The 27,254-nt window shown below is 56.9% G+C and overlaps 9 protein-coding genes across 9 annotated transcripts; 5 read left to right on the forward strand and 4 right to left on the reverse strand.

Moving 5' to 3' along the window:
• The first annotated feature begins 319 nt into the window (after positions 1 to 319).
• Positions 320 to 3,881, forward strand: IWZ02DRAFT_394907 (AEX-3 domain-containing protein). Its single transcript, XM_066765574.1, has 3 exons — positions 320 to 1,056; positions 1,122 to 2,141; positions 2,189 to 3,881. The coding sequence occupies exons 1-3, from the start codon at positions 688 to 690 to the stop codon at positions 3,629 to 3,631; spliced, it is 2,832 nt and encodes a 943-aa protein (XP_066627446.1). The 5' UTR covers positions 320 to 687; the 3' UTR covers positions 3,632 to 3,881.
• Positions 3,882 to 5,227: 1,346 nt separating this feature from the next.
• On the forward strand, positions 5,228 to 7,344 carry IWZ02DRAFT_412626 (concanavalin A-like lectin/glucanase domain-containing protein; the record flags this gene model as incomplete). The annotated part of the gene is made up of 3 exons (XM_066765734.1): positions 5,228 to 5,643; positions 5,795 to 6,389; positions 6,735 to 7,344. The coding sequence occupies 3 exons, from the start codon at positions 5,228 to 5,230 to the stop codon at positions 6,903 to 6,905; spliced, it is 1,182 nt and encodes a 393-aa protein (XP_066627447.1). The 3' UTR covers positions 6,906 to 7,344.
• IWZ02DRAFT_440461 (uncharacterized protein) lies at positions 6,949 to 7,344 on the forward strand. Its single transcript, XM_066766834.1, has one exon. The coding sequence runs from the start codon at positions 6,967 to 6,969 to the stop codon at positions 7,285 to 7,287; it is 321 nt and encodes a 106-aa protein (XP_066627448.1). The 5' UTR covers positions 6,949 to 6,966; the 3' UTR covers positions 7,288 to 7,344.
• Positions 7,345 to 7,680: 336 nt separating this feature from the next.
• On the reverse strand, positions 7,681 to 8,911 carry IWZ02DRAFT_486927 (glycosyl hydrolase family 61-domain-containing protein; the record flags this gene model as incomplete). Its single annotated transcript, XM_066769309.1, has 2 exons — positions 7,681 to 8,087; positions 8,236 to 8,911. The coding sequence occupies 2 exons, from the start codon at positions 8,909 to 8,911 to the stop codon at positions 7,681 to 7,683; spliced, it is 1,083 nt and encodes a 360-aa protein (XP_066627449.1).
• A 1,863-nt stretch (positions 8,912 to 10,774) lies between these two features.
• Positions 10,775 to 16,581, reverse strand: IWZ02DRAFT_440465 (kinesin family protein-like protein). The gene is made up of 4 exons (XM_066766835.1): positions 15,979 to 16,581; positions 15,585 to 15,908; positions 11,505 to 15,538; positions 10,775 to 11,456 (listed from the first exon to the last, which is right to left on the reverse strand). Exons 1-4 carry the CDS (start codon positions 16,136 to 16,138, stop codon positions 10,884 to 10,886), a joined length of 5,091 nt encoding a protein of 1,696 aa, XP_066627450.1. The 5' UTR covers positions 16,139 to 16,581; the 3' UTR covers positions 10,775 to 10,883.
• Positions 16,582 to 17,217: 636 nt separating this feature from the next.
• IWZ02DRAFT_440473 (uncharacterized protein) lies at positions 17,218 to 17,950 on the reverse strand. Its single transcript, XM_066766836.1, has one exon. The coding sequence runs from the start codon at positions 17,913 to 17,915 to the stop codon at positions 17,553 to 17,555; it is 363 nt and encodes a 120-aa protein (XP_066627451.1). The 5' UTR covers positions 17,916 to 17,950; the 3' UTR covers positions 17,218 to 17,552.
• Positions 17,951 to 18,766: 816 nt separating this feature from the next.
• IWZ02DRAFT_29416 (vacuolar ATP synthase subunit H) lies at positions 18,767 to 20,925 on the reverse strand. The gene is made up of 3 exons (XM_066763836.1): positions 20,478 to 20,925; positions 19,886 to 20,423; positions 18,767 to 19,833 (listed from the first exon to the last, which is right to left on the reverse strand). Exons 1-3 carry the CDS (start codon positions 20,776 to 20,778, stop codon positions 19,224 to 19,226), a joined length of 1,449 nt encoding a protein of 482 aa, XP_066627452.1. The 5' UTR covers positions 20,779 to 20,925; the 3' UTR covers positions 18,767 to 19,223.
• Positions 20,926 to 20,946: 21 nt separating this feature from the next.
• On the forward strand, positions 20,947 to 23,019 carry IWZ02DRAFT_29422 (uncharacterized protein). The gene is made up of 2 exons (XM_066763838.1): positions 20,947 to 21,160; positions 21,214 to 23,019. The coding sequence occupies exons 1-2, from the start codon at positions 20,989 to 20,991 to the stop codon at positions 22,842 to 22,844; spliced, it is 1,803 nt and encodes a 600-aa protein (XP_066627453.1). The 5' UTR covers positions 20,947 to 20,988; the 3' UTR covers positions 22,845 to 23,019.
• Positions 23,020 to 23,465: 446 nt separating this feature from the next.
• Positions 23,466 to 27,041, forward strand: IWZ02DRAFT_29437 (cytochrome P450). Its single transcript, XM_066763840.1, has 2 exons — positions 23,466 to 23,839; positions 23,896 to 27,041. The coding sequence occupies exons 1-2, from the start codon at positions 23,674 to 23,676 to the stop codon at positions 26,997 to 26,999; spliced, it is 3,270 nt and encodes a 1,089-aa protein (XP_066627454.1). The 5' UTR covers positions 23,466 to 23,673; the 3' UTR covers positions 27,000 to 27,041.
• Positions 27,042 to 27,254: the final 213 nt, after the last annotated feature.

Raw genomic sequence — 27,254 nt, forward strand, 5'->3', positions numbered from 1 at the left:
TGCCTGCACGCAATAATAATTCCTGTGGCTGGGTCTTTTTGATGGTGTTTCACGACGGCAGCACACGCGCCCCCCCCCCCCCATCAATCTGCCACGCGCAGATGGCCACCCGCTTCGTCTTCAGGAGCCAAACGGGTCAAGACGCAGAGACGACAACCAAGCCCAGAGTAGAGTGAGTGAGTGGGTGGGTCTGGCGCGTGCCTGGCGCTAGCTAGCTACAGTTCCTACCGTGCGCTTCGAGCAGTTCCATTCCTCTTTGAACTAATTCCACGCGGACGGCTGCCGCCGTCTGGGATCTCGTGCTGGCCGCTGCGGGCTTGCCTCAATCAAACTCTCCAGGCGGCGCCGGCCGCGACATTGCCCCCTCCCCCCGGTCGCCAATCTCAGGCGAACAGGAGCAAGCCAAGCTAACCCGTCTTGACCCGCCTATCTGAAATCAAAGTCCTCCATGACTTCCCCCTTCAGCCTCGACTCTCCGCTTCACTCCCAAAGCTAGTCGTCCGCCCGACTCCACCCTCGCCCCTTCGTCCATTGCCTCTACTCAATTCATCACCAAGTCTGCTCGCTACCACTCCCGGCCCGAAGCCCCCCTCCCCCAAGGGCCAACTTGGACGACCTCCTCTCCCGACCTCCTGCCGCTGCCATCCTCTTGTATTCTCTTCTCCCCTCCCCTCCCCGACTCTTGTCATGGCGCCCTCTTTGACCCTGCGTCCGCGCACCCGCGACGCTGAGCGCCCATCGACGAGCCAGGGTGAGAACAGTCTCTTTATCCCCAGCCGGACTTCGTCACTCCACTCGCGCATCACCCAGCCATTGCCGTCCCAGCTCAATGCCAAACCCGGCCAGCGCACTCCCAAGACCCTCACCCACGCCTACATGGTGTGCGGCGTGGGCCGCGAGCCTTCGCAATGGGTCAAGGCTCCCCCTTCGGCCCAGGGCAAAATTCAGCACATGAAGGGTGCCGTCAGTCAGTTCTGGCTGCCCGAAATCCTCGGTTCCAGTCCGCGTCTCGAGCAGGACAATGAGATTGCCCGTTCCTTGCATGCTGCCATGCGCGTATGTTGTCCCAATTGCTTGGATAGACCCACCACACCCAATGCCTCTGCTGACTCCTTCTGCAGGCTTGTTTTCCCCATGATGTCGAGATTTGTACCGGACGGAACCAACCCCACTGCGTCCACCACTCGTTTGTCCTCCAGCAGGACTCCTCTCACACGCTCTACGGCATCGCCCTTCGCGTCTGGTCTCGCGCCGACGACAAGAGGGCTGAAACGATCCGCGAGCTTCGCAAGCGCACCGAACCCGACTACTACGAGCAGTCCGATGAAACCTACTGGATCCCCTACTGTTTGAGCTTCCTGTCCAGGTATCCTCTGTACGACCTCCTTGGCGACTACCTTCGCGGAATGTGGATTCACTGGAACAAGGCGACCAATCTTTTCCATGCTGAAGAAGTTTCGCGCATTCTCAGTTTTCCCGCCCCGCGCCTGAATGACTTGGTCCGAATCGACATGAAGGATTACGCCTTATGCTACCAGTTCCCCTCTTCGCCCACCGGCTTCCAGAACTTCGCCATGTGGCCGCTGTTCACGTGTCTGTCGATCCCAAATATTGTTGGCGTCGTCGAAGCCGCAGTGTCGCCGACTCGCAGGATCATCTTTGTTTCTCACTACGCCGCCATGCTGACCGTGGCCGCCGAGACTTTGCGTTACTTGGTCCGTGTTTACGAGTGGAGCGGTCTCTACGTTCCCGTCGTTCACGCTCGCCATGCCAAGAGCCTGGTCGACGAGCCGGGTCCGTACATTCTTGGCGTGACTGCCGAATGTCGAACCTTATTCTCAGCGCCCAACGACGCTCTCCTCGTCGATTTGGACCGCAACTTCGTTTTGACGTCGAACCCTCCAAACGCTCTCACTCCGGGCCAACGCAACAAGATGATCAATCGCATGACCCAGGCTTTGAACGGTGAAGTCGTTCCTTCTGGTGTTCCGCAGCATCTCCGGTCTGCGTACGGTGGTGGTAAGCTTGTTCCTGCTGGACAAATCATTGTGATGCGCGGCGAGGTCGAGAGCATCCAGAGCCCGGATTGGTGGAACCAGGACGGCGTCATGAATGTGATGGACCACATGTGCGAGAAACTGGTAAGCTAAATGATCCGGATCTCAGGGACTACGCTGACAGGAACCAGGGTCGCAACACTGGCGTCAAGGCCATCTTCGGTGGCGCCCAGAAGAAGCCATTGATGACCAAGGTATCGATGAGGCACCTCAACGAGATTGTCCGCGAGCGCAACCAGTACTCTCGCGACGCCATGGAGGCTTGGCAGGACTACATCAACCTCAAGGGCCGGATGGACACGGAAATCACCAAGGTTTCCAAGAGAAACAACTTCCTCGTCGAGGAGCTGGAGAGCTGGAAGCAGCAATTCCTCAAGTTCCAGTCGTTTGCTGAGCAGCTCACCAAGGAAACGCAGGATCTCAAGGTCAAGATTGAGCACCACAAGAAGGAGAATCGCCGTCTGTCCAACCTTATCGACCAGCAAAAGGACGATGCTGCCAGGCTCACTGTTCGCCTTTCTGGAACCGAGAAGCAGCGCGACGACGCCCTCGAGGCGTTGGTGCTCCAGCAAGAAATTGCCGAGGAGTTGGAGCGCGAGAGGAAGCGCAACAGGAAGGAGCTCAGCTCGCTCGAACAGCACAACTCTGGCCTCATGCGCCAGAGGGATGAGGCCCAGCGCGTGGTTCTGCACCTGCGCGCCCTCATCGATGGCCAGGCCCACCACATGGAGCACATTGTCAAGTCCCTTGCCAATGACCCCGACTTCACCGAGTTGATCGAGTCAGCATCCGAGGCTGCGCGCGAGCAGCAGTCTATCGGCGAAAACGAAAACGAAGACGAGGCCACGGAGCAAGGCAGCGAGCGTTCGGAAGAAGAATCAGAGGTTGGTACCATCCGTGGGGTTGACGGTGTGGACTCTCGCTCCTCTTCGCGGGCTCATAGCCGAAGTAGCCATCTTGACGGGGAAGATTTCGGCCCCAACATGGAAAACCGCCTCTTCAACAGCCCGAACTCGCGCAAGCGTCTCTCTCAGATCAGCATTGCCGATGTCGCCGACAGACATCTGCGCGACAAGACCGATGCCATTGCCTACATCATCAGGAACATTTCTGAGCAATGCGCTGCCGCTGTCGAAGGTCTGCATCTCGCGCAACGCGCCGAGAGCGACGAAGAGAACAGCAACGGACACCAGAGGAACAAGTCCGTCTCTTCCGAGGGAACCGTCGACGGTGGTGACAACACGACGGCGGCCAGCGACGTCGGTGACGACGACGCTTCGTATCTGCGCCCGTCGAACAGGCACTCGAGCATTCCGCCGACTCCGGACCTCATTCACAACCGTTCCAGCACGTCAATGTCGGTGGCTTCGATTGCTACGACGCCTGACCGGCGTTCTCTCCAGCACTACAAGCACGAGGAAGTCCCTGACGTGCCAACCAAAATCGTCGAAGACGACGAATCCTTTCGTGACGCACAAGAGGAGATCCACCACCACATTGCGCCGGTCTCAAAGTACGCGCACAACATTCGACGGACGTCGTCTGGCCGGCCTCTCGCTGATCGATCGAGTTAAGCGCGAGTCTTTGGCGCTAGAGCCCGGTCCACCAAGCAACAGAGACTCTTCCATGTCGTCTAGCTCGATTTCCATCATTAGGGTGGAAGAGGATCGATCCGGAGAAAGCTGGTTCGACGCCGACGATGAAGCCCAAGGCAGTCCCGACGAAATGTCTCAGGATGACCCTGTCATGTCTGCCCAGGCAAGCCCAGCACCCGATCGCTGAGAGAATGATGAGGCAATACCCCATTACACTATGTTTAGCACCGCTTCTTGGGGGGGGGGGGGGGGGGGGGTTTTTTTTTTTTTTTTTTTTTGCGTTCTTCTGCGTCGTCTTGATATCTTGAAGGAGTTTTTGATTGGTTCTTCACTTCTCGCCCGTCGCTTTTGCCTCATGACGAAACGGGTCTTTTGAGCGCCCCCTCCCCCCCCCCCCCCCCCCCCCCAAGTTTGCCTTATTTCCACATCATGTGCAGCACTGTCATTTGATACAACGGCTGCCCCTTTTCATCGCGCATCTCCAACGATCTTTGCACCCGCCTTTTTTCCTTTGACTTGCATCTCAACACACCTCATCAACAGTCAGCATCGATTCCCTTGGCGCAGCGGCTTTTGGATATACGTTACCCATGGCCGACCCCTCCACAGCTTCCCTCACATTCACATCGTGTTCAACATGGCTCACGTCGCAACATCACTCCCATTTCCTTTTGCGCGAAAAAATTTCTTGCAAGCTTGTCTTCGATTGGAATGCGAACCGGAGGTTCATATAGGCATCCAGGTTTAAATTTGTACCTAGTCCAGGTCCGCCCAAGGATTCTGTTTAATCCAGGCCGCCGGCCATCTTCACCTTCAAACACCGCAACCGGGGCTTTGCATCGAGACTGTCGCAGCGCCAAGGACTGATGGCTGAATCGCAGATCCCGGTAGCCATGTGGTCGACAAGCTTCGCGACAAGCCTTTTTTGGACGTGCGCTTATGATGAGGCCTTTTTCGTCCTGCAATCGACAGCGAGCAAGCAACTTGAAGCGACGGTGCCAGGCCACGACTGTTGGTGTTGACGGCGGCCAGACGCAGCCCACGGCCGCAAGCGGACAAGACTGCCTGTGGGAAAATCAATTTGATCGACAGGAACGAGACGGCGTGGGCGGAGGGGGAGGCGCAGCGACAAGGGCAAAGACGGCGAGCAAATACGAGCTACAGCGCCAATGGCTATAGCCCCCGTCATCATCTCTCGCGGGGGCGTTCGTGGACTCGTCCAGCTTTTCGACTGGCGCCCACTTACCCCGGTGGCGGGCGGTCGCGCTGGGTTGCGCTGCGCCTGGCCTGGCCCTGTGGCCCCAAACAGCGGTAATAGGTATGTATGTGTGTCTCGTGGTCTGTCTGTATGAAGCGAGCGAAAAGTAATAATAACAGTGCGTCGTCTTCAGCCTTTGCGTCTTGACTCCTTTGATTCATCATCTTCTTCACCTCATCACCAGTCTCTCAATTTCTTTTGCTCCTTTTCGTCTGTTTCTATTGCACCCACGACGATCCTTGCTTGATTTTGCAAGTGGCTTTCGACCACTACCACCCACATCCAATCACAGCATCACAATGGTGCCTCCACACTCGATGCTGACGCTCTCTCTCGTCCCTCTTTTGGCCTTTTCGCGCTTCGCCCGCGCCGCCGCCGACGACGACGACGACAGCGACTCTTCCTCGACAAACCAACAAGACCTGAAGCAAAACTCGGCCAACTGCAGCTGCTACGCCATCGGGTCGGGGTCCAAAAATTCCAGCGAGTACTTCTCGTACCACCGCTTCTACGACTTCCGCTCGCTGGCCACGTCGGCGAACCAATACACGGTGCCCGACGTGGTGAGCGACGACGAGGACCAGGGCACCGAATCGGTTGTTGCCGACGACCAGGGGTACCTCAATGGCACGCAGTTTATGAATGATTGGGATATCCAGAATTGGACGAGCAATGCGACGGCGGATTTTCCCGTGCGCATGGTCAATTCGGCGCAGAATGTTTATATTAGTATGTCCACGGTGCCCTTTGTTGACACACACCATCCATCACGCCCTGCTTGTTGGGGTGAATGACCTCTGGCTGGCGCTGGTGTACAGAACTCCAAAACTGACAAGGAACAACACAGCGCAATCCAACGCCAGCGACACGGGCAACAACGACAGCGCCTACCCAACCTACCTGACCATGCGCGTCGCGCGCCTCGCCGACTTCAGCTCCGCATCCGAGCTCGCCAACAACCAAGCCAACATGCTGCACGCCTCCGTGCGCATGTGGGCGCGCGTCGTCGGCGCGCCAGGCGCCTGCGCCGGCTTCTTCACCTACTATGACGACTCGAACGAATCCGACATCGAAATCCTGACGCAATACGGCAGCAACGAATACCAATACACGAACCAGCCGTCGGTCAACAGGGCGGGCGACGAGATCGAAGCCGCCAGCATCAATGTCACGATGCCGGCGCAAGATGCCGGTGACGATTGGACCGTGTGGCATGAGCATCGCATCGATTGGTTGCCGCATCGCGTGAATTGGTACCTCGATGGCAAGATGGTGGCGACGAATACGTACAGTGTCCCGCGCAAGCCGAGCGCGCTGTACCTCAACATGTGGAGCAACGGCGGGTCGTGGAGTGGGAACATGAGCAGGGGCGATAGCGCCGAGTTTCACGTGCAGTGGGTGCAGATGGTGTTCAACACCAGCGGTCCGCGTGCCGGGCCCGACGCAGATTCGAAGAGGAAGAGCAAGAGCAAGCGGAGTGTCGCGTTGCTGGAGGAGCGCGAGTGGATGGAGGAGCAGTTTGGCACGACGGGCTCTGAGTCTGAGTCTTCTTCTTCTTCTTCTTCTTCTTCTTCTTCTTCTTCTTCTTCTTCTTCTTCTTCTTCTTCTTCTTCTTCTTCTCCTTCGTCCTCCTCTGTCTGGCGCGATTGGGATAGCGATGTCGAAGATGAACAGCACCACGACGACAACACGTGGACTGGCTTGCTCGACTCGCTGAGCAGCTGGGTCGACGGGAGAAAGAAAAAGACCAAGAGGAGCAGCAGCAGCAGCAGCAGCAGCAGCAGCAGCGGAGCCGTCTTGGAGAAGCGCAAGAAGCACAGCAAGGCCGCCGCCCAGGGCTGCAGCACCATCTGCCGCGTCGACGGCGTCCAGGCCGTTGGATACCCCGAGGTGGCGTATGTGTCGACGGGGGCCGCGGCGGCGAGCGTTGTTTGCAGACGCGGTGCTGTGTGGCTCGTTGTCGCCGTTGTTGGCGCGCTGTTGGCGTGGTCGTGATGATGATCTTCTTGCGTGGTCTGGTGGTGTTGTTTTTGCTGTCGTTCTGGATGCTGCTTTGATGCTTGGAGTCGTAGTGGTGGTTTTTGGCCCTCTTCTTCTCTTCTCTTCCTCTTCCTCCTCCTCCTCCTCCTCCTCCTCCTCCTCCTCCTCCTCCTTATCATCATCATCATCATCATCATCATCATCATCATCACCGTATAGGCTGCTGGTTGGTGGCTTCGAGGGCGCCGTGTCTTTGGGCTCTTGCCGTTGCTACTGCTCTCGCTGTTCATCAGTCACCGGTTTCTCGCTGTCGTCGTCGCCGCCGTCGTCGATATTGTCATTGTCGACGCTTGTACATGCACATCTTGCTGCGATGCGCCATGATTTGACGTCTTAACGATACACAATTCTGTCTCTTCACACAATAAATACTTCATCATTTGAAAATCATAACATGCTGTCATCTGTCATGTTACTCGCATCCGTATCCCGTCTTTTCGCCTTTCTGCTTCTTAGTCTGCCTGAGTGAAGGGGTTTGACGAATCTCACCGCTGCCCGCCCGGTCACTTGATTCCCACTTTACTTGCTGTCGAAGATCTGTTTGCAAAGCAGAGTGAGAAAGAAGTTCCTTAACAAGCCCGCTTCCGCCAACTCAAATACAAACACATAGATGTACAAGAAGAGGCAAAGCACCTCAACCACCCCTTTCCCCACACGCTCCATCCCTTCCTCCCCTCTTTCGCTCCTTCTCCCACCCCTTCCCTCTTCATCCCCAAAACACCGCCACCGCCTAAGCACTCGGCGCAACACACTGCGAATAATAATCATTCCACCGCTTGCACGTCGCACCACCCACACACGTCGTACTGCCCTGATAATTCGAGCCACCACACTGTCCATACACCTGCACGGCACCACCGCTACCAGCCGCGGGCGTCGCGCCGGGCGTGTAGACGGGCGTGTAGACGGGCGTGTAGGCCGGCGTGTAGGCTGCGGGCGTCGAGTAGGCCGGCGTGGAGAAGACGGGTGCGGGGGTATTGATGGGCGTCACGGCGGCGACGTTGATGGCGGAGGAGGTAGCGGGGGAGGCGGGGGAGGCGGAGCTGCCGCCGACGAAGACGGCGCTGTGGGCTGCGTTGCCGGAGGGCCAGATGGCGGGGCCGGGCATGGTGTAGTTTGTGGGCACGGGGTAGTAGACTGTTTGTTGTAGTGGGTCAGTTGGGGTGTTCGATTTGGCCAAGGACCAGGACCAGGCCTGGGATGGGTGGGCGGGGGTTGGGGAGTAGTGGATAAGGAAATTCCAGGAGTGGGTAAGAGGAAAGGAAGGAAGACGACGATGACTTACTATTCAGCATGATACCGGGCTCATTCCCCGTATAAACACGCGGAATCTTCGCAACGAAGTCGCCTGCCGGCGCCGCCGCCGCCGCCGCAGCAGCAGCAGCAGCAGCAGCAGCAGCAGACCCCTCGACTTTGATCTGCGCGCACGAGATGTAGAACTGCGCGCCGCCATACGTGCTCGCGCCGTGCAGCGCAATACTCTCAACGCGCAGCAGATACTCGCCACTCGGCACCTTCTGCGGAATGGCAAACGTAAAGTTGGTGATCTGGTCCGTCGCCCACTGCAGCCCATCATCGGTGATGTCCGACGTGCCGAGCTCGTAGATCTTGAACCACTCGCCCGCGCCGTCGTACTCTTTTGCCGTCGTGTCCGCCTTGGACATGTACACCTGGACGGGGCCCGGGTGCCCGATGCCCGTGTCCAGCGCGAAGCCGACCGTGTCGCCAGCTTTGACGCCGTGTGTCTTTGTTGTGCTGCCCGTGAGCAGCCCGCCTGCGTTGCAGCGCAGGTCGGTCGAGTTGACGGCCGTCACGGGCGAGTTGGAGTTGTTGTTCTTGCGTACGTATTCGTACTCGCTCGTGATGTTGTCGTTGACGATGAGCCGGTTGAAGCAGTAGTGCGCCGATACGAATGGCACAATGGCCGCCGTCGCCAGCAAAGCTGGGAGAGTGAACTTCATTTTTTTTTTTTTTCTTCTTCCTTTGAGGGGTGCGGTCAAGGATTGGAGCCGCCGGGGCTCTTTCAAAGTGTAAATTGTTAAAGGGTGAAAAAAGATGCAAAAAGTGACGCGCAGCGACCACGAATGGGAGAAGAGTGAAGCCAAAGAAGAAGTACGTGGGATGGAGTAGAGGAAAGAGAAAAATAGACATCGCGAAGGGCAAGTGGCTATTATATGCCCGCCTCTCCAGTCACTGTACCTCCATCGCCCGAGTTTCATGGGGCTTCGCTTAGGCCGAGCGAGCGCGGAGACCATGATGGGGTGGGGTGGCGCGTGGAGCGATCGACTTCCGCAAACGGCAATTCGTGATGTGGCTATATGTCGGAGCAGCCCTCGTTCGCGTGCAAAGACGTTTCACGTTGATGGTGGAAACAATTCTCTTGTTTCAACAGCGTACGCACTTCTCCACCATGGTGAAAGCTTCCGAGTATTCGGGGGAGCGTTTGTGAATTTGTTGGCCGGACACGTTGGACATGAAAGACGTCAGTTGATTGCTGGGACAGGATATCTTTTGCTGGCCAAACTTACCAGAACGTACATACAAAATAAAGAGCCTCGTCGATCCAAGAGGTACTGTATAGTTCGTAGGTAGCGGCCCACACGTCGGTCGGCAGCAACCGAGCTCCAGCGCCCATCCTTGACCCCTATCCATCTCGGTTCGACGACTGGACGAGTTGAAAAAGCCGTGTGTCGGACCAACACCCACCTCTGGTGACGCAAGATTGACAGGCCAGACAGACAAAACGTCCACACGAAAAATGCCGACGGACCAAGCAAGTATTCAGACAAGCCTTTCGATCGGCAAGACGTGTGTTTTCGGCCTGAACGCAAGTCAACCAGTCGGCCAGCTGGCCAGCCAGCCCATCAACCCAAAAAAGAACTCTTCCACAAATCAGACGTGATCTAGGGCGAGAGGGTCGGTGTTACCTGCTTGCTTGCTTGCCCTTGGCCGACGCTCCGCTCCCGTGGCGGTCAGTCAGCCAGGCTCCTCGATGCTCTCGCCTGCGGCTGGCACGAATCAGACGGGCCCCTTTACCGCCGTCTCCTCACCGCCAGGAAAGATCGCCTTGGACTCTCACGTCAGTGCGCTCTGCAGCACGTTTTCTTGCTCGCTTGGTCGCGACGGAGCCGCGCGCCTCAGCTCGCAGCGAGAGATTTCATGTTCATGCGCACCCCAGTCGGGCCAGAATGGGCGGTGAAATAAACAGACAGATAATGACGGAAAGGATAGGAAAGGCAGTTTGAAGAGGAATCGATTCTGGTATTATCTGTCTCCTAGAAAAGAGAAGCCAGTCAAGGTGGCAGCCCCAGCGTCCCTTTTTTTTCGAACCATGGATACAAAGACACATCTGGCGCGAGAGAAGAAAGGGAAAGAGGGAGAAAGCAGCATTTGTATTTGGTTCAAGTGGTAGCCTCATTTGTGCAGAATAGTTGGCACAAAGCCGACCAGCCATCTGTCTCTCTCTCTCTCTCTCTCTCAAGCAAGAAGAAAACAGGAGGGAAAAAAGGCAAAGGGGAAAGGGGTATGAGTCCTACATGCAGCAACAACACAGATGGGAAACCAACCAAAAAAAGGAAAATAGGCACGCACAAGAAGAGAAGAAAAGAAAATCGGATCAAAGGAGGGGAAGAAGAAGGAGGGGGCAAAGTGAGAAAAAGGAAATGAACACCTGCAAGTGCGCATCGCATGACCCAAGCAATTTCCAGTCAGTCAGTCCAGTCCAGTCGTCAAGTCTTGAAAGGAGAAAATTCGGGAGAGAGGGGGAAAGAAATAAGGGACGATTACAGTGCGACGAGAGGAAGGGAGGGGGGGGGGGGGGGGGGGGGGGAAGGAGGGAAAAAAAGAGGAAGAAGAGCGCCCAAAAACACCTTGCCGGAGCAGCAATGTCACAAACATGAAGATGCCGCCCCAGCCCCCTTTTTCTAATGCAGTTTAGAAGCAGTTCAACGCGCTCTTCTTCTTCTTCTTGTTGCTTTGGTTCAGCGCCGCCATGCGCGCCTCGAGGTGCGCACGCTCGGCCTCGACGCGCATGCGCGCGTTGCGCTCCTCCTCGACCGCTTGGAGCGAGTAACGGTTCTTGCTCTGCTCCTGCCGCAGCACGTTGAGCTCCTCTTCCAGGCCGTGACACTTGCGCTTCCACGTCTCCATCTCTCCCTTGACCTTGGTGCTGTTGGACTCGAGATCGGTGAGTGCTTCCTCCAAAGTCGCCGTGAGCTGCTTCTCGGCAAAGAGGTGCTTCTCGATGGTGCGGATGCGCGCTTCCTGGTCCTCGACAAACTGTGCCTGCGCAATATCTTTGCTCTGGTGGCGCGATCCAGGCGGCGAAGAGGGCGTGGGGCCAGGGGAGGACATGCCGGCGGATGGCGGGCTGCCTGGAAGGGGGGGCAGAGGAATGGCAGGCGGCGGCGAGGGGAGGCTGTTATGAGAGCTCTTGCGGTTCTGGTTTGCGTCCCTTGGGTCCAGCGATTCGCGGTGCGAAGTTCGCTTTGCGCTGCCGAGTTGAGACTGACAACCGTTAGCCTTGTCACTGTCATTATTCTGTTGGGTGCTTACCTCCAGGTCCGAGATCTTTCTCCTCGAGTCTTCCAGCTCGCGTTCAAGCTGGGTCTTCGCCTGCAGCGCTTCTTCGAGCTGGAACTGGCGCTCAGTCTGAAGGGCCGACAGCCGCTTAGTTGCCATTTGCTGCTGGTCGTAGTTGGAGTTGAGCTGCTCCTCAAGCTCATCCACCAAACGCGCGCTCTTCTTCTCCCTTTCGCTAATCACCTCAATCTCCTTGAGGAGCTCGTCATTGATCATCTTAAGCTCGCTGACCTTGTCCTCGCTGGCCGCAGCCTGGGCCTTGACTTGTTCAAGTTGAGTCTTGACGCTGTCGAGTTCGGTTGTAGCAGCCAAGTGCTTTTCACGCAAGTCCTTGCGCTCGCTCGTAAGAGCCTCGATCTGGGACTGCACCTTGGTCGCGTCCGTTTCCTCGTTCAGGGCAGCCGAAATGTTGGCCACAAGAGCAGCAACAGCCGCCTTGGCTTCGTGTTCCTCCCTCTGTGCCCTCTCAAGCTCCTCCCCCAGCTCAACAAGGCGCTGACTTGACTCTTGAATCTCCTTGGCATGCGTGTCGCGCAGCGAGTCAAGGCCCTGTTGGTGAAGATCAACGGTGGCCTTGTGTTGCTCTAGTTGCCTTTCGAGGTTCGAAACGAGCCCGCGGTGGGTCTGCAGCTCCCTGTCCGTCAAATCTCTCGCCTTGGTGTCCTCGTCAACCTGGCGGATGATTCGAGAGTAAGATTCCTCAAGGCTCTCCAGTCTCGAGGCGCTGGCGGCCGCCGTCGCTTTGTGGTGCTTGATCTCCTCTCTCAAAGCCTCAACATCGGCAGCCTGAGCATCTGAGAGCTCGGCACGCTCGGCACGCTCAGCCTGATCTTCTTCAGCGGCGCGCAAGGCCGACTCAAGCTGCTTGATGGTTGCCTGAAGCTCCTGCTCGGATGCGCGCATGCTGTCCATGGTGGACTGGTACTTGGTCTGCCACTGGGCAACCTCGCGTTGCAGGCTAGAGATTTGCTCTTCTTGCGCTCCGTTGAGCGAGTGATCGTCAATGGCCTTGGTCTCTGGCGAGGGAGGCTCAAGGAGGCTTCCCCCTGTGCCTGGCGACTGCGAAACTTGGCTGTCGGCGTCCGTGATGCGCACTGAAGGCGAGCGGGGGGCACACAGCGCGTTCCGAAGGCTTTCGATCTGCTCCAAGAGCTCGTTTTCCCGCGTCGCATGAGTCTCTTGCAATTGCTTCACCATATTCTCGTTCTCCATGAGCTGCTCCCGCATCTGGGCAACGACGGAAATGTCCAGAGGAGAGCCCTTCAAACTCGATCGCTCCCTCGTCAATCCAGAGATAATGCTCATCTTACCCTCCATCTCCTTGCGCGACTGGGCCAGATCAGCCTCCAGAGCATTGACACGCTCCTTGGCAGTGTGCAGGTCAACCATGATGGTGTTGAGGTGCTGCTCAAATGCCTGGGTGACCTCTGGCTCTTCTTCGAGGTGGTCCAAGCCAATGTTGCGGATGGCGGCGAAAGACCGGTTGGCGCGGTCAACGGCTACGATGTTTTGACTGAGCTTCCGACGAATGACGTGGGCGGTTGGCGAGTCTGGACGAGCGAGTTGCGCTGCTCTTTGCATCTCGACCTTGAGCTCATCAACATACTTGAGCGTCTCCTGGTGGTCCTTCTCAAGCTGAGCGTAACGCGAGGTGAGCTCGCCCATGCTCTCCTCCTTTTCGTCATGTAAACTCTTGAGCTTCTCTATCTCATGGACCAGGCGCTCCTCGTCGTGCGGGGCACGGTCGCCGTCACTGTCCCTTCCCCTCTGATGAGCCGTATCAGCCTCGGAGGTGGCCGCCGTCGAGAAGGAATCCCTGGGATTGGTGGATTCCCCAAGCAAGGACAATTCCGATGATAAGGTACGCGAGGATGAAGGTTGCCCATCCTCTTTGGTCTCTCTGACCCCGTTCACCCCCGCGTCCGCTAAAAAAGAATCCGGCCTAGTAGAAGAAGAATCACGCTTGTTGGCACGCGCCTCGTCGACAGCATCCTGAAGCTCTGACAAGGTCCTGAGCGTCGCCTGGTACTTTCTCTGGAGCTCCTCATGGTCGTGCACGGTGGTTTCGTGCTCCATGCGAAGGTCCAAAAGCTCCTGCGTAACGGATTCGAGCTTGTCGGCAACGAATCTGGATTGCTCAGGACTTTGGGGCATGTCATCGCCAGTGCTCGGGGCCACCACTTCCGTCTTTTGAATGTCATCCTTGACAACCTCGTCAATGGTATCGCCATTTGCCCGTGGAGTAGATGACCTCTCCTCGTCAACATCCTCCGCCCTCGGCTCTTCGAACACGTCGCTGAGAGCCTTTTCTCCATTGGTCGTGCTCTCACTTTCGCCATTCTTGTTCTCCTTTTGGATATTGTCGAGCTCATAGAGGAGGTTGTCAAGCTTTCCAATACTCCTCTGCCGCTCAATGACATGCTCCAATCGTTCAATTTCTCTGTGCATCAACTCGTGATCCTGCTCAGCCTCGGCCAGACGGTCCTCAAGCGTAGTGATGTATTCTTCGGCACTGAGCTCCGTCTCCCGGGCTCTGTTCAACTCCTTGCGCAAGTCTTGAATGATGGCGGTTTGCTTCTCCTCGCCAGAAGTAATACCATCAACCTTGGCTTCCAGGTCGTGCAGGTAGCTTTCGTTGTTAGCCTCACGATCCACAAACTTCTGAATGCGGGACTGCAGCTGCTGGTTGACGCTCTCCATGTAAGCAATCTTGGTTTCCTTTTCCAGCAAGCTGCTTTCGCTTGTCGAGAGGTGCGTACGTGTAGTCGACAGGGATGACTCGAGGCTTTGAATCGTCTTCTCGTACTCGAGTACGACTGCTTGGACGGCTTCGGCGAACGAATTTGAGCGCTTGAGCCGCTCCACGGCAGTCTCTCCGAGCGCATCGGTCAGTTCGGCGGCATCGGATTCAGGGTGTGCCTTGGTAATTTCTGAAATGAAGTTTGCGTGGCGCTGACTGAGAGCAGTGTAGTTTTCCTGGAGATCAAGCAGCTGGTTTTGCAGCTCCATCTCACGCTCCGTGTTGCGTTCGGCCCTCTCTTGCGCCGACTTGCTCTTTCGGTCTGTGCGCTCAGAGAGCCTGATTTGGTCTCGCAGGAACGAGACTTCGGCACGAAGCCGGTCGATAATGGCCTGCTTGTCGCCATCCTCCGACGTTTGCTGAATCTTGGGCTTGCTCTGAATGGCTCTAGCGCGCTGCGCGTACTGCACAGTGTTGAGGGTTTCGCTAATGTGGAACTCGGCCGGGTTGACGCAGGCAACCATGTAGGTGATGGCATTCCCGCCGAGCGAGTCTTGCAGCAGACGGGTGAGCTTCGAGTCGCGGTACGACACGTGCGCGCCGGATCGCGATGACAGTTGAGAAATAACCTTGCCGAGTGCTGCCAGGCCGGCGTTGATGGAGATTCCTTCTTTTGCACGTTCGCCTTGGGCACCGCTGTTTTTCAATCTTTCACTTCCCGCAAGATCGACGAAGTGCATCTTGCTGTCGACTGTTACAAAGCCTTCGGATCCAGTCATGGCCTCGATGGGCACCGACCGCCTCTTTTCCTGGGCCGTAATGGGAGCAGGAGGCTTGCTCTTTTTCTGCACCAAATTCAAACTAAAAACCGCATGCGAACGCGAAGATTGCGAGTTGATGGCTGTAGAGTCGGTCTGTCGAATGGAGGAACCATAGTTCAGCGCGTGGAGTAAATCGTCAATCGAATTGATGTTCAATTGTTGAAGGCCAGTGAGAATGATTCTGCCCTTGGTGTCTTCGCGGATGGTGACTTGGGCGCGTTCGTTTGGCGGGGTTTCCGCAGGAATCAAAAGGTCTCGCAGGGTCTCGTTGTGGATCTCGACATATGTGGCCTTGAGCTGCCAATTCTTGTCTCCAGGCTTGGCCGGAGGCAGCCCAACGGTGGGATAGCGCGTGGGAGCGCGGAGACCGGTTCCTGGCCCCGCAGACGGTGTCGATGAGCCTATTAGCATCTCGAACAAGGCTTTTGCAGCACGCGGTACAACACCTGTATCATGTCAGCCGGGGTCTCTGCAAATGCGCGAGCAACATACCCATGGCGTTTGGATCGGCCTGCTGCCCCGGGCCCGATGTTCCCATGGTGTACGACTTTCCGGCGCCCGACTGGCCGTATGCCAGGATGGACACATTGTAGCCTTGCACGAATGAGTTGATGCTGTCGTTCAGGTACTCCCACACGCCCGACTGGCCAATGTCCTCGCCGAAAACTCTGTCGAACACAAAGAGCTTCTTTCCTTGGTTCGAGTCGACGGCGATTGTGGTGTCGGAGGAGGTCTGACACACGGAGCCGCGGAAGCGCTGCGGGATGAGCTCGTAGTTGGGGTCGCCAGGCTTCAAAGGTGGGCGGACGCGAATCGCTGCGGGAGGCGCCAAGTTAGCAGGCCGAACAGAGAGGCTCGGTTGGAGGCGACGACGACGACAACTCACCGACTTTGACGGCCGTCTTGCTATCCTCGTCGGAGGCTCTGCTGCCGCCAGGGCGGCTGCTCATGCTCATGCGACTGGAGCTGCGATTGGGACGCAGCAAGGCGCTCATGGGCCGCTGAATAGCGCTCGGGGCGGGCGACGCAGGCGGAGAAGCGGCCATCTCCGCAGGCAAAAAGCGCCTCTATTGGGACGTTTCGGTTTTTGGGCGCAAGTTGGTGGTGGTGTCGTCGGTGGAGCGGAGCGGATTTGGCAGTTATAGGAGGAGCTGGAGGGCGAATGAGGGACGGCGGGAGACTCGGCGAACAGCGGACATGCGCAGCGAGGGTACACAGCAGGCTGTCTGTGCAACGGCGGGCTGAGAGGGCGTGATGGTAGAAGGGCGGTTGCGATGGCGAACGAGGGTCAAGGCGAATGTTTGTTTATTGGGTGAGGCGGGCGGCGAGTAGGGTTCGGGATCAGGATCAGGATCAGGTTCAGGTTCAGATTCAGGCGAACGGGTCAGTTGTCGGGTTGGTGCCAGTCAGGGGCAGGCTGGCAAGGTTTGGTCAGGCAGCTGGGGCAGCGGCGTCAGCACAGCAGCAGCACCAGCAGCACCAGCAGCAGCAGCAGCACCAGCACCAGCACCAGCACCAGGCAGGGTCGGAAGTCGGGAGCCCACACGACAGTCGGCGGGGCGGCGAGCTCGTGCTCGTGCTTGTGCTTGTGCTTGTGCTTGTGCTTGTGCTTGTGCTTGTGCTCGGGCGGTGGCAGATGTCAAGGGGATAATAAATGGAATAATATCAAAAAGAGCGAGCGAGAGAGGTAGTATCGACGAGAAGGCGGTCGAGTCGAAGAGGGGCGCAAGATTTTTTGGTCGGCTGGGTCGAGTCTAAAGACGTCGTTTGGGCCGGCGCGGTTGCTAGAGGTGCTAGCTACCGACGGTACCTAGCCCTGGCCCTGGCCCTGTGCTGGGCTTTAGGCTAGGTGCCTATTATCTCCCCCAGTGCAGTGCCAGTCAAGTCACGACCTGGGTCTTGGAAAAGGCCGACAATGCAACCAACCAACCAACCAATTATCCCACAGGATCCACTCTGTCGTCCAAAGAGCGCAAAGCCCCGACATTTCTCTCGGGCGTGCCTGACGCGACGGCAGCCCTCCCGAAATTGACCTTCGCGTGCAATTTCTCCCAACGGCCCCGATCACCACGCCCAAAAAGGTTGCGCAATAGTTTGATTGCGAAGGCTTCAACGTTGCTGCATTGCCGGTGGATCTTCGCCATGGGTACGCGGGCCGTTGGTCTCCTTATGCAGCCTCCAACCCGCTCCGGCCTGTAGGTTGGATGCAATCCGTCCCGACGCGCGGGAGCTAAACGTTCTTCGACGACTCCTTCTGCTCCTCGACCCTCTTGCTATTGCCATAACACATGAGGAATCACTAACGCTGCAGACACAAGTGTCGTCGCGATTCCCAGTCACCCTGCTGGCAGCCGCCCACATAAGCTCTTTTCTTATTCATGTTAACCTACCGCGCCGGGCGGCTGCCAGACCTTGTTGTCTTCCGCCCGCCCATCCCTTTTTGGACGTCGCCAAGCTGCTTCAAAGTACTACCGACACACGAACTCCTCCTCGTTGCCTCAGGTCCCTTGCAAGACGAGTCATCTCAGGAAAGACATCATGTCTCGGGCCCTGGCAAGCGAAGCGCATTTGCCGTGGCCTGGTTCGAGTGTCTCTGCCATGCCAACCAAGCAACCAAGCAACCAAGCTCCCAAAACCATCATCCCACGATCCCCCTCGCTCTCTGACGGGGTTGTCCAACAAAAAACCAGGGCGGGGGCGGCAAACACCATTGCTTACCTCCCAAAAACAAAGGACGCCGACGTTGAGTCTTGGTCCTTGTATATCCAACATCAGCACTGCAACGGAAAGGAAAGAAATGCCACCAGAGCCCCAGGGCCACATAAAAGTATCCGAGTGCGCTCGTCGCTACGGCTGCTAAGAATAGTATTGATGCTCACCAATTACCGAGCTCGCTGGCAGATCCCTCCCTGTATGATCGCCCTTGCACCACGACGCGTCGATCCCAGAAAGTCGCCCTCATGCCTCTTGTCCATGGTACTCACGAGTCAACCACCAGTACCATGGCATCCATTGCCGTCCTTCTGCACTTGCCGTACGGCAATGGAGCCGACGTCCAACTACCACCTTTGCCGGCCCGTCGCTGCCACACTACAGTCTTTAGATTGTCAGCCAGCTGGCCAGCAATAACTCATTCAGCTCCTCATGACTTCAGCACAGTACTTCTCCTTACATCTGGATACTACCCACCCACATACCCTGCCATCTACCACCCACCCCGCCCAAGCTCCTCCTCCACCTCCTCCTCCTCCTCCTCCTCCGCCGCCGCCGCCAGCATCATGACTTGCACATCGCACAGCAAAGGTATCAGGCGCATAGTCAAAACCGTCGCCTCCACACATACCTGACCCTTCTCGCACGCCCTCTGCATCGCTGCATGCACTCTTCCTGCTGCCATTTCACATGTCGAATGACTCCCGTCCGCCACTCCACAACCTTCCCTCCCCTCCCCTGCCTCACAATCACCTCTCTCAGAAACTTCGGTGTCATGATGTGAGGCATGCATGCATGCATGCATGCATGCCTCAAACCGATAGAAGCAGATGAACACCGTCGATAACCGGGCTTTGGATCTATCCATCTCTGTAGCTAAAAGCATGGTGGAGATGAAACGACGTTTCTGCAGCCAGGAGGACACTCGTGAGCCAACTCCGCTGGCGCGTCAAAGTTTGCCTGCGCGCGTGGGTGGGCGGGTGTTTATGGCGGGGAGGCGCCGAGTGTCTGTCTTCACTCCAGCCCACCATCATGAGTCTCTACGTCTGTAGAACGCGCAAAGAGCTAGACGTGTATATTGCTACAGAGGGAAGGGAGAGGGAAAAGGAAAAAAAAGAAAGGGGAGAAAACGTGTCGAGCACAATCCAACCTATACAATCTACGCGCGCTACCAGTCAGGTGGTTTCCAGCACGCCCCCTCTCGCACTATCAGAAGAACAGACGGCTAGAGGGGCTGGGTGCGTCTGACCAACACCACCACTTTCTGCCTCTCCTCTCTCTCTACCTGCATGCATGCATAGATGCGCATTGGCAATTGGGGATGCCTTTCCTTTTTCAGCTGGCTTGCTTGCTTGCATATCAACCAGCGCAACAACCTCAGAACGAACCATTGACCCGACCTCACAGGCCCACATCCGTTTACTCAAAGCTATACCTCAGCCACTCACCGACCGCGCGCAAGCTCTCCCATCGGACGCTCTCGTCCTTGTCCGCCATGAGCTGCATGACGCGCGTCTTGAGCCCGACGCGCTCGAGCACCGGCCGCTTCTCCGGCACCTCCTTGACCAGGCACGCCACGTCGTTGCACGCAATGGCCAGCACCTGCTTGTCCTGCTCCCACGACTTGTCGAGGATGGCCGCCAGCTGCTTGGGCAGCTCGCCGTTGTTGTCCTCGACGATGCGCCGCGCGTTGTCCCGCCAGAAGGCCGGGTTGCGGTGCGGCGGCGACCAGCGCAGGTGCCCGCTGTGCACCTCGGCTGCGTACTGCGAAAACGTCGTTTGTGTCTTGGTGTAGTCTTCGAGCGACGTCTGGAGCGACGACAGATCTTCGAGGAGATCGGAATCTGTGAGGTGTCGCGATTGCAGCGTGTTAAGCAACGCCGGGAGACGCGCGAGCGTTGCGGCGGGCAGAAGGGTGTCGGGCTTTGCGTCAATGAGGTTACGAAGCGTGGACAGGAGCAGGCGAGTGGTCTTTTCTTTGGGCGAGTTGCGCAGAAGAGAAACGTAGAGGGTCACAATGTCATGTTCCCTGTACATTGCGTTAGTTTGTTCGTAGAGCGGGGGAGCGCGTCATCACTCACTCATCCAATCCGTCGCCGACGAGCTTGCCCTCAAAACTGAGCTGCCAGAGTACGAGGAGAACATGGTACAAGAGCTGGAGCCCTACACCGCCGCCGAGTCCAACGTCGGCGTTGGTACGGATGCTGGCGCTTGAGCTGCCACCGTACAGCGTCGAGTCCGTATCCTTGCCGTTACCAGCCGCTGCCCGCAAGATTTCGACCAATGGGTTCAGCGTTTCCTTCCTCTGCTTCCAGAACAGTGATCGCGACTTGGATGTGCGCAAGACTGCCGAGTATTCCTGAACAGCAATGTCTTGGAGACCGGCATCGGAGCTCTTGGCCAAGGTTGACAAGTAGCTGAACAGCTGGGGCAGAGCTTCCTCAATCTGGCTGGATTGCTTGGGGCTAGATACTAATGCTTCGGATATCAAGCTCGAGAGCACCGCAGAGGTGAGGAGAGGTATCGGGTCTTCGGGGTTTGTGGATTGCTTGAGAAGCGGGAGGAAGGGCGCAAATGGGCGAGGGTGCTTGGTTAGGGCAGCCATGAAAGATGGGATGTCTGCAGCGAACATGTCAGCCATAGTTCCGAGTGTTGTCGTCTTCTGGCACCCACCATCTATCAGGTCGCCCGTGAGCACTAGCATGTACTGGATGATGTCCTGACGCTTGCCCTTGGCCGCAGCCTGGAAAATGTCCTGCGCATCGTCTCCGCCGAGCAACAGTGCGACAAAGCTGTCAGTTTCGGCCTCGATGGTCTGCTTCCGCTGCTCTTTCCGGACCTTGTCAATCGACTTGATCTTCTTGAGGTCGGCGTCGGTGATAGTCTTGGCACGCACGGCTCCCTCCCAGGAGATGGGCCGGGCGCGAATGTTGTTCTGGAGCGAGAGGATATAGGTAGGCGGATCCAACGACATGGCGACGGTATAGTCAAGGTGTCGGGGCGGAAGACGGGCAAGGTGTTGGAGTGGTAGGTACGGTAGCTGTAGGTCGACGTAGCTTGGGCGGTGGAGCGTGGAGGCCGGCCGTGCGCGCAGGCCTATGACGAGATCCCTGCAAGAGCCCATTTCAATAAAGCTCCATCGCTGCCCCTCGCCCGTTTCGACTTGACTCGACAATCCGCCGTCATGGCCGCCCAGTTTTACGCCGGCAAGCGTTTGTCCTTCAAAAATGATCTCTGCACAGTGCGCTTCGTCGGCGCCATCGAGGGCGTCCAGGGCGACTGGCTGGGCGTCGAATGGGATGACCCTACACGCGGGAAGCACGATGGTTCTCACAACGGCGTGAGGTACTTTAAATGTATGCATGTCTCCCCGGTTTGTTGCTATTCTGACGCAAGACGTATCAGATAGGTGCGCGAAAGCATCCAACAGCAGGCTCTTTTGTGAGACCCAATCGCCCGTCTGACCCGCCGCTATCCTACGTGCAAGCCTTGAAGAAGAAGTATGCTTCGGATCCTGCCGACGAGCTCAACCTTGACATTGTTGTCACCGGACCTGTCCCTGCCCAAGTTCCAGTAAATGAACGTGGAAAAGTCATCAAAATCAGCGGCAAAGAAGCGGAGGAGATTGGCTTCGACAAGATTCGCAAGAAGCTTGCCAATTTGCAAGAACTCCGGATTGTGCTTTTGGACTGCCTATGCATAGCAAGGCCGCTACCCCTTCTGCTGGAACAAGCTGATACTGAGGGCAATCCAAACATCACAGCAGCAAATCTTACAGATGTCAAAGAAGTATCGCCTAAAATTTACGAGCTTGACCTGAGCCGAAACCTCTTTGAAGAATGGAGAGAGGTTGCATCAATCTGTGTTCAACTGGACAAGTTGACGCAGCTTCGTGCTGATGGGAATCGCTTCAGGGATATTACTCTGGACGATTCTCTTTCGGCAGCCTTTTCCAAAGTCACGTCACTCAGTCTCGAAGATACTCTACTCAATTGGAAACAGCTTGTATCCATAAGCTCCGGGCTCCCCAACCTGAGATCTCTGGCCGCAGCCAACAATGCGCTCAGCAGATGCGAGGGAGCGCTTTTGCCTGAAACCATTACCGAGATTATTTTGGAAAAGAACGACTTTCGGACGCTGGACGACCTCAACCCTTTGACGAGACTGCCGCATTTGAAGCGTCTTCGGCTCAAGAACAATTCCATCTCAGACATTGGCAGCCATACAGCGACAGCCACTGAACCGCTAGTCTTTTCACACAGCCTTGAAGACGTCGACTTGGCGTACAATGCCATTGACAGCTGGCGTTTTATCGATGCTTTGCCCGACGTCTTTCCCGGATTGCGGTCCATTCGTATCTCTGCCAATCCACTCTACGAAAAGCTGCGCTCTACAGATGGAAAGGAGTTGTCAGCAGACGATGGATACATGCTCACCATGGCACGACTCGGAGGGCTGAAGGTGATGAATTTTAGCAAGATTTCCGCAAAGGAACGTCTGAACGCCGAAACCTACTACCTCTCGCAGATTGGAATTGAGCTGTCAAATGCACCGGAAACCCAAGAAGAGGCTATACTGGCGTCGCACAGGCGGTACAAGGAACTCTGCAATGAGTACGGAGAAGCGAGAGTAGAGCGACAGGAGAAGGAAAGGATCAATCCCAACTCGCTCGCGGCAAGGCTCATCAACTTTTCCTTCTATCCTGGAGACTCGGTTAAAGCAAAGCTGGCAGGCCGTGGCAGCGAGGCCAAGGAGTTCAGCGTAGAGCTGCCCCGCAGCTTCACAGTCTACAGTATGCTTGGGGTGGTAGGCAAGAAACTCGAGCTGCCGCCGCTGAAGCTCAAGCTATATTGTGAGACCGGTGACGTTGCTCCAGCGGAAGAAGGGTCCTTAGAAGAGGGCGGAGAGTGGGACTCGGAAGGAGAGCACGAAGCTACCAAGGGCGCAGTGAAAAGGGAAGTGGAGTGGGTTGCAGGCACGAAGATGGTGGGCACTTGGGTAGAAGGACGAGAGGCTCGCGTCCGGGTCGAAACCAGTTGAAACGTGGGCATGAGGTGGTATATCCAATTTTTGGACCACGACAACACCAAGTCCATCAACTTGTACCTCGGCATGTTCTGAAGCTCTTGGATGGATGTGATTGGCCCAAGCGACGGAGTCGGAGGCGGAACACCCAGTACTGCCGACAGAGATACACAGATGACGCCAACATGGCTCTCCAGCCTGACTCAATCTTCACCACTATCTTTCGACTTGCACAAGTCAGCAGCCTCTGGATCCAGCATGCCGGCAATCGTCTTCTTCACTGGGAGGACCCGTTTCTTGGGGGAGGCCGCAGCATGCCTGCCCAGGTGTACATTTTCTTGTCGGTCAAGTCAAAGCTCCGCTGCGCCACCTTACGCACGAGTCCTGTCAGTGGCTATCGCCCACCGTCGCTGACATTCTCCGCATGATGACAGGTTTCTGTGGTGTTTTGCTGCGACATGACTGCCAGATGTCACCAGGCAGCCGCGCAGAGCCTCGTAGGGCTCAATAGAATGCCTTACCGCCACTTGGAATATCCACACTTAAAAGACTGCCCGACGTCTTCGTACGGGGCGTCTCGCCGTGACCAGACCAGACCGTGCGAACAAATCTCATCGCCAATCGAACGGCCGTAGCATAAAAGTCCGGCCTTTCCACTTGCTGCCGATTGGCCCCGTCTGCTACAAGTTTCCTCCGTGTCACTATCTCAACTACTGCACCAGCCTTACAACTGCTGGTTGCATTGCTGCCGCGGTCCGCTCTCTTGTGGCCTCTCCTATCTTGATTACTTGGCCATCCCGCACCACTTCCAACGCCTGTATCTTCACGTCTTCCCGCCCTCGCCATGTTGTCATACTTTACATCTTCCGCATCCCCAAAGGAGGACGAGATGGAAACTTCGGAAAATGTTCCTGTTCCGCAGCCACCTGGCTTGCCCTTTGTTGGCAATCTCAATGCTATTGATGCCGAATTCCCTCTTGGATCGCTGGTCCGCCTGGCTGACACTTATGGTTCGTAGACTTGCCCAAAACAAATGCTGTGGTTGAATTCTAATGCCAGTTTATAGGCCAAATCTACAGACTCAACATAACCGGCCAAACTCGCCTTTACATTTCGTCACAAGCACTTTTGAACGAAGTTTGCGATGAGCGCCGATTCCACAAATCCGTATCAACTGCTCTCAAGGAAGTGCGCAACGGCGCGCGTGACGGTCTCTTCTCGGCATATGGACCTCAAGAGAAGAATTGGGTCATTGCCCACCGTGTATTGATGCCCGCCTTCGGTCCCATTTCCATCCGTTCCATGTTCGACGAGATGCACGACATTGCTTCGCAACTGGTCATGAAGTGGGCTCGGTATGGCCCAACACATCCCATCTCAGTGACGGACGACTTTACGAGACTGACCCTGGACACACTTGCGTTGTGTGCCATGGGTTTCCGGTTCAACTCGTTCTATACGAACGAGATGCATCCCTTTGTGCAGGCAATGGCGGATTTCCTTGTCGAATCTGGAAAAAGAGCGCTGCGCCCAGCCATTGCACAGTCCTTGATGCGCCAGGCGCAGGCCAAGTACGACGCAGATATCGGATTGATGCAAAAGACGAGCCAGGAGTTGATCGACTCACGACGCCAAAACCCAACCGAGAAGAAGGATCTGCTCAACGCCATGCTCCAGGGGCGGGATCCAAAAACCGGCGAAGGGCTTGATGATCAGAGCATCGTAGACAACATGATTACGTTCCTGATCGCCGGCCACGAAACCACATCCGGACTCTTGTCGTTCCTCTTTTACTACCTCCTCAAGAGCCCGCAGGCCTACCAAAAAGCCCAACAAGAAGTCGACCGCGTCGTTGGCCAGGGCACGGTCAATGTTGACCACCTCTCGCAGCTGCCATATCTTACTGCGATTCTGAGGGAGACACTTCGTCTCGCCCCCACCGCTCCCATCATCACAATGGAGTCCGACACTCCCACAAAAATCCAGGGGAAATACCAAGTGTTTCCAAACGAGCCCATCCAGTGTCTTCTCTTCAAGGCGCAGCGCGATCCCGCCGTGTGGGGCGAAGACGCTGAAGAGTGGCGACCCGAGCGCATGATTGACGGCGAATTCGAGCGCATCACCAAGGAGTTTCCCAACAGCTGGAAGCCCTTTGGCAATGGCATGAGGGCCTGCATCGGCAGACCTTTTGCCTGGCAAGAAGCTCTCTTGGTCGTGGTTCTCCTGATCCAAAACTTCAACTTCCACCTCGACGACCCTCAATACACGCTCAAATTCAAGCAAACCCTGACGATCAAGCCCAAGGACTTCAAGATGCGCGCCACGCTGCGTCACGGTCTCAACCCGACAACAATGGAACATGCGCTTGCTGGTACGGCCATCAGCACGCCCAACGCTACTCGGCCAGTCACCCCCAACGGAGTTCAAAAGTCTGGAATCCCCCTTTCGATTTTCTACGGCTCAAACACTGGCACCTGCGAAGCATTGGCTCGTAGACTCGGCAGCGACGCGTCCAGCCACGGATTCCAGGTCAAGAATGTAGATTCGCTAGACAGCGCAAATCAGAATCTGCCAAAGGACCACCCCATTGCCATCGTCACCGCCTCGTACGAAGGGCAACCGCCCGACAACGCGGCGCACTTTGTTGCGTGGTTGGAGAATCTCAAGGGCGAAGAGCTTAAAGGAGTCAACTACTCAGTCTTTGGCTGTGGTCACCACGATTGGGCGTCAACCTTTCACCGCATTCCCAAGCTTGTAGACCGCGTGTTGGGAGAAAGGGGAGGCAACAGAGTCGCTACTCTGGGCACCGCGGACGCAGCAGCGGGAGATGTCTTTACCGACTTTGAGCGCTGGGAGGACGAGGTCTTTTGGCCGGCGATGAAAGAGCACTATGAAAGCTCTGGTGACTCGTCAGCAAGCACTCTCGACAATTTTGAGGTCAAGGTCTCTGCTCCCCGGCCGTCTATCCTCAAGCAAGACGTCAAGGAAGCGCGTGTGCTCAAGAGCGAAGTCCTCTCGGCGCCTGGCCACCCGGAGAAGCGTCACATGGAGATCCAGCTGCCCTCGGACATGGAGTATACTGTTGGATCCTACGTGGCCGTGCTGCCCTTGAACCCAGAAGATAACGTCGCGCGAGTGATGAGACATTTCGGACTGGCATGGGACAGCGTCATCACCATCTCCGCAGCGTCTCCCACAACGCTGCCCACCGACACGGCCATCTCAGCCCACGACCTCTTCTCAGCGTACGTCGAGCTCGACCAGCCGGCCTCCAAACGCAACGTCTCAACGCTGCTCAACCTCAGCAAAGACGAAGAAACGCGCGCCGCGCTGGCTCACCTGGCCGGCGACGCCTTCTCCGCCGAGGTATCCGCCAAACGCGTCTCGGTGCTCGACCTGCTAGAGGACTACCCCTCCATCGCCCTACCGCTCCCCACCTTCCTCTCCATGACGCCGCCGATGCGGCTGCGCCAGTACTCCATCTCATCCTCGCCGCTCACCAACCCAACAACGTGCACCCTGACCTTCGCCGTGCTCGACGCGCCCGCGCTCTCGGGAGCCCCACGCCGCCACCGCGGCGTCGCGTCCTCGTACCTCGCGCGACTGGCCGCCGGCGACGCACTGCACGTAGCGGTGCGGCCCAGCTCCAACAACGCCTTCCGGCTGCCAGCGCAGCCCGAAGACACGCCCATCATCATGGTCGGCGCGGGGGCCGGGCTGGCGCCTTTCCGCGGCTTCGTCGCCGAGCGCGCGGCGCAGGTGGCCGCGGGCCGCAAACTTGCGCCCGCCGTGCTGTTCTTTGGCTGCCGCGGCCGCGACGCCGACGACCTGTACCGCGCCGCGTTTGACGCGTGGGAGGCCGATGGCGTCGTCAGGGTTTTCCGTGCGTATAGTCGCCAGACGCAGCATCCTGATGCAGCGGGCTGCAAGTACGTGCAGGAGCGCATGTGGCGGGAGAGGGATGTCTTGACGGGGTTGGGGGAGCGCGGGGCTAAGTTGTTTGTGTGCGGTAGTGCGGCTGTGGGCCGTGAGGTCAAGGAGATGTGCTTAAAGATTGCTCTCGAGAAGATGCGCGAGGAGAAGGGCGAGGAGGAGGGGGACGTTGAGCGTGTCGAGAAGTGGTTTGAGAGCGTCAAGGGCGAGCGCTTCGCTACGGATGTGTTTGCTTAGACGCCTGAGGGCTTGTCTCTTTCTTCCTTCCTTTCTTTCTTTCTTGTTTCATATTTCCATCTCTCCATATTTTCCGTGCCAAGCTTAGATCACTCCCGCCTTTAGACACATCAGTATCAGATCATTGCCATCAATCAAAACTACCGTCCGTACCGATAAGACCGTCGTAACACCAGCATAGGCCGACACATCTTCCTACTTTCTCGTCTGGGATGTGGACGAAATCCACGTGCTAAAGCCAGTGCTGATACTGAA

The sequence above is a fragment of the Phyllosticta citriasiana genome, assembly GCF_038021145.1.
Source record: "Phyllosticta citriasiana strain CBS 120426 chromosome Unknown IWZ02scaffold_1, whole genome shotgun sequence".
In the NCBI taxonomy this organism is placed as follows: Eukaryota; Fungi; Ascomycota; class Dothideomycetes; order Botryosphaeriales; family Phyllostictaceae; genus Phyllosticta; species Phyllosticta citriasiana.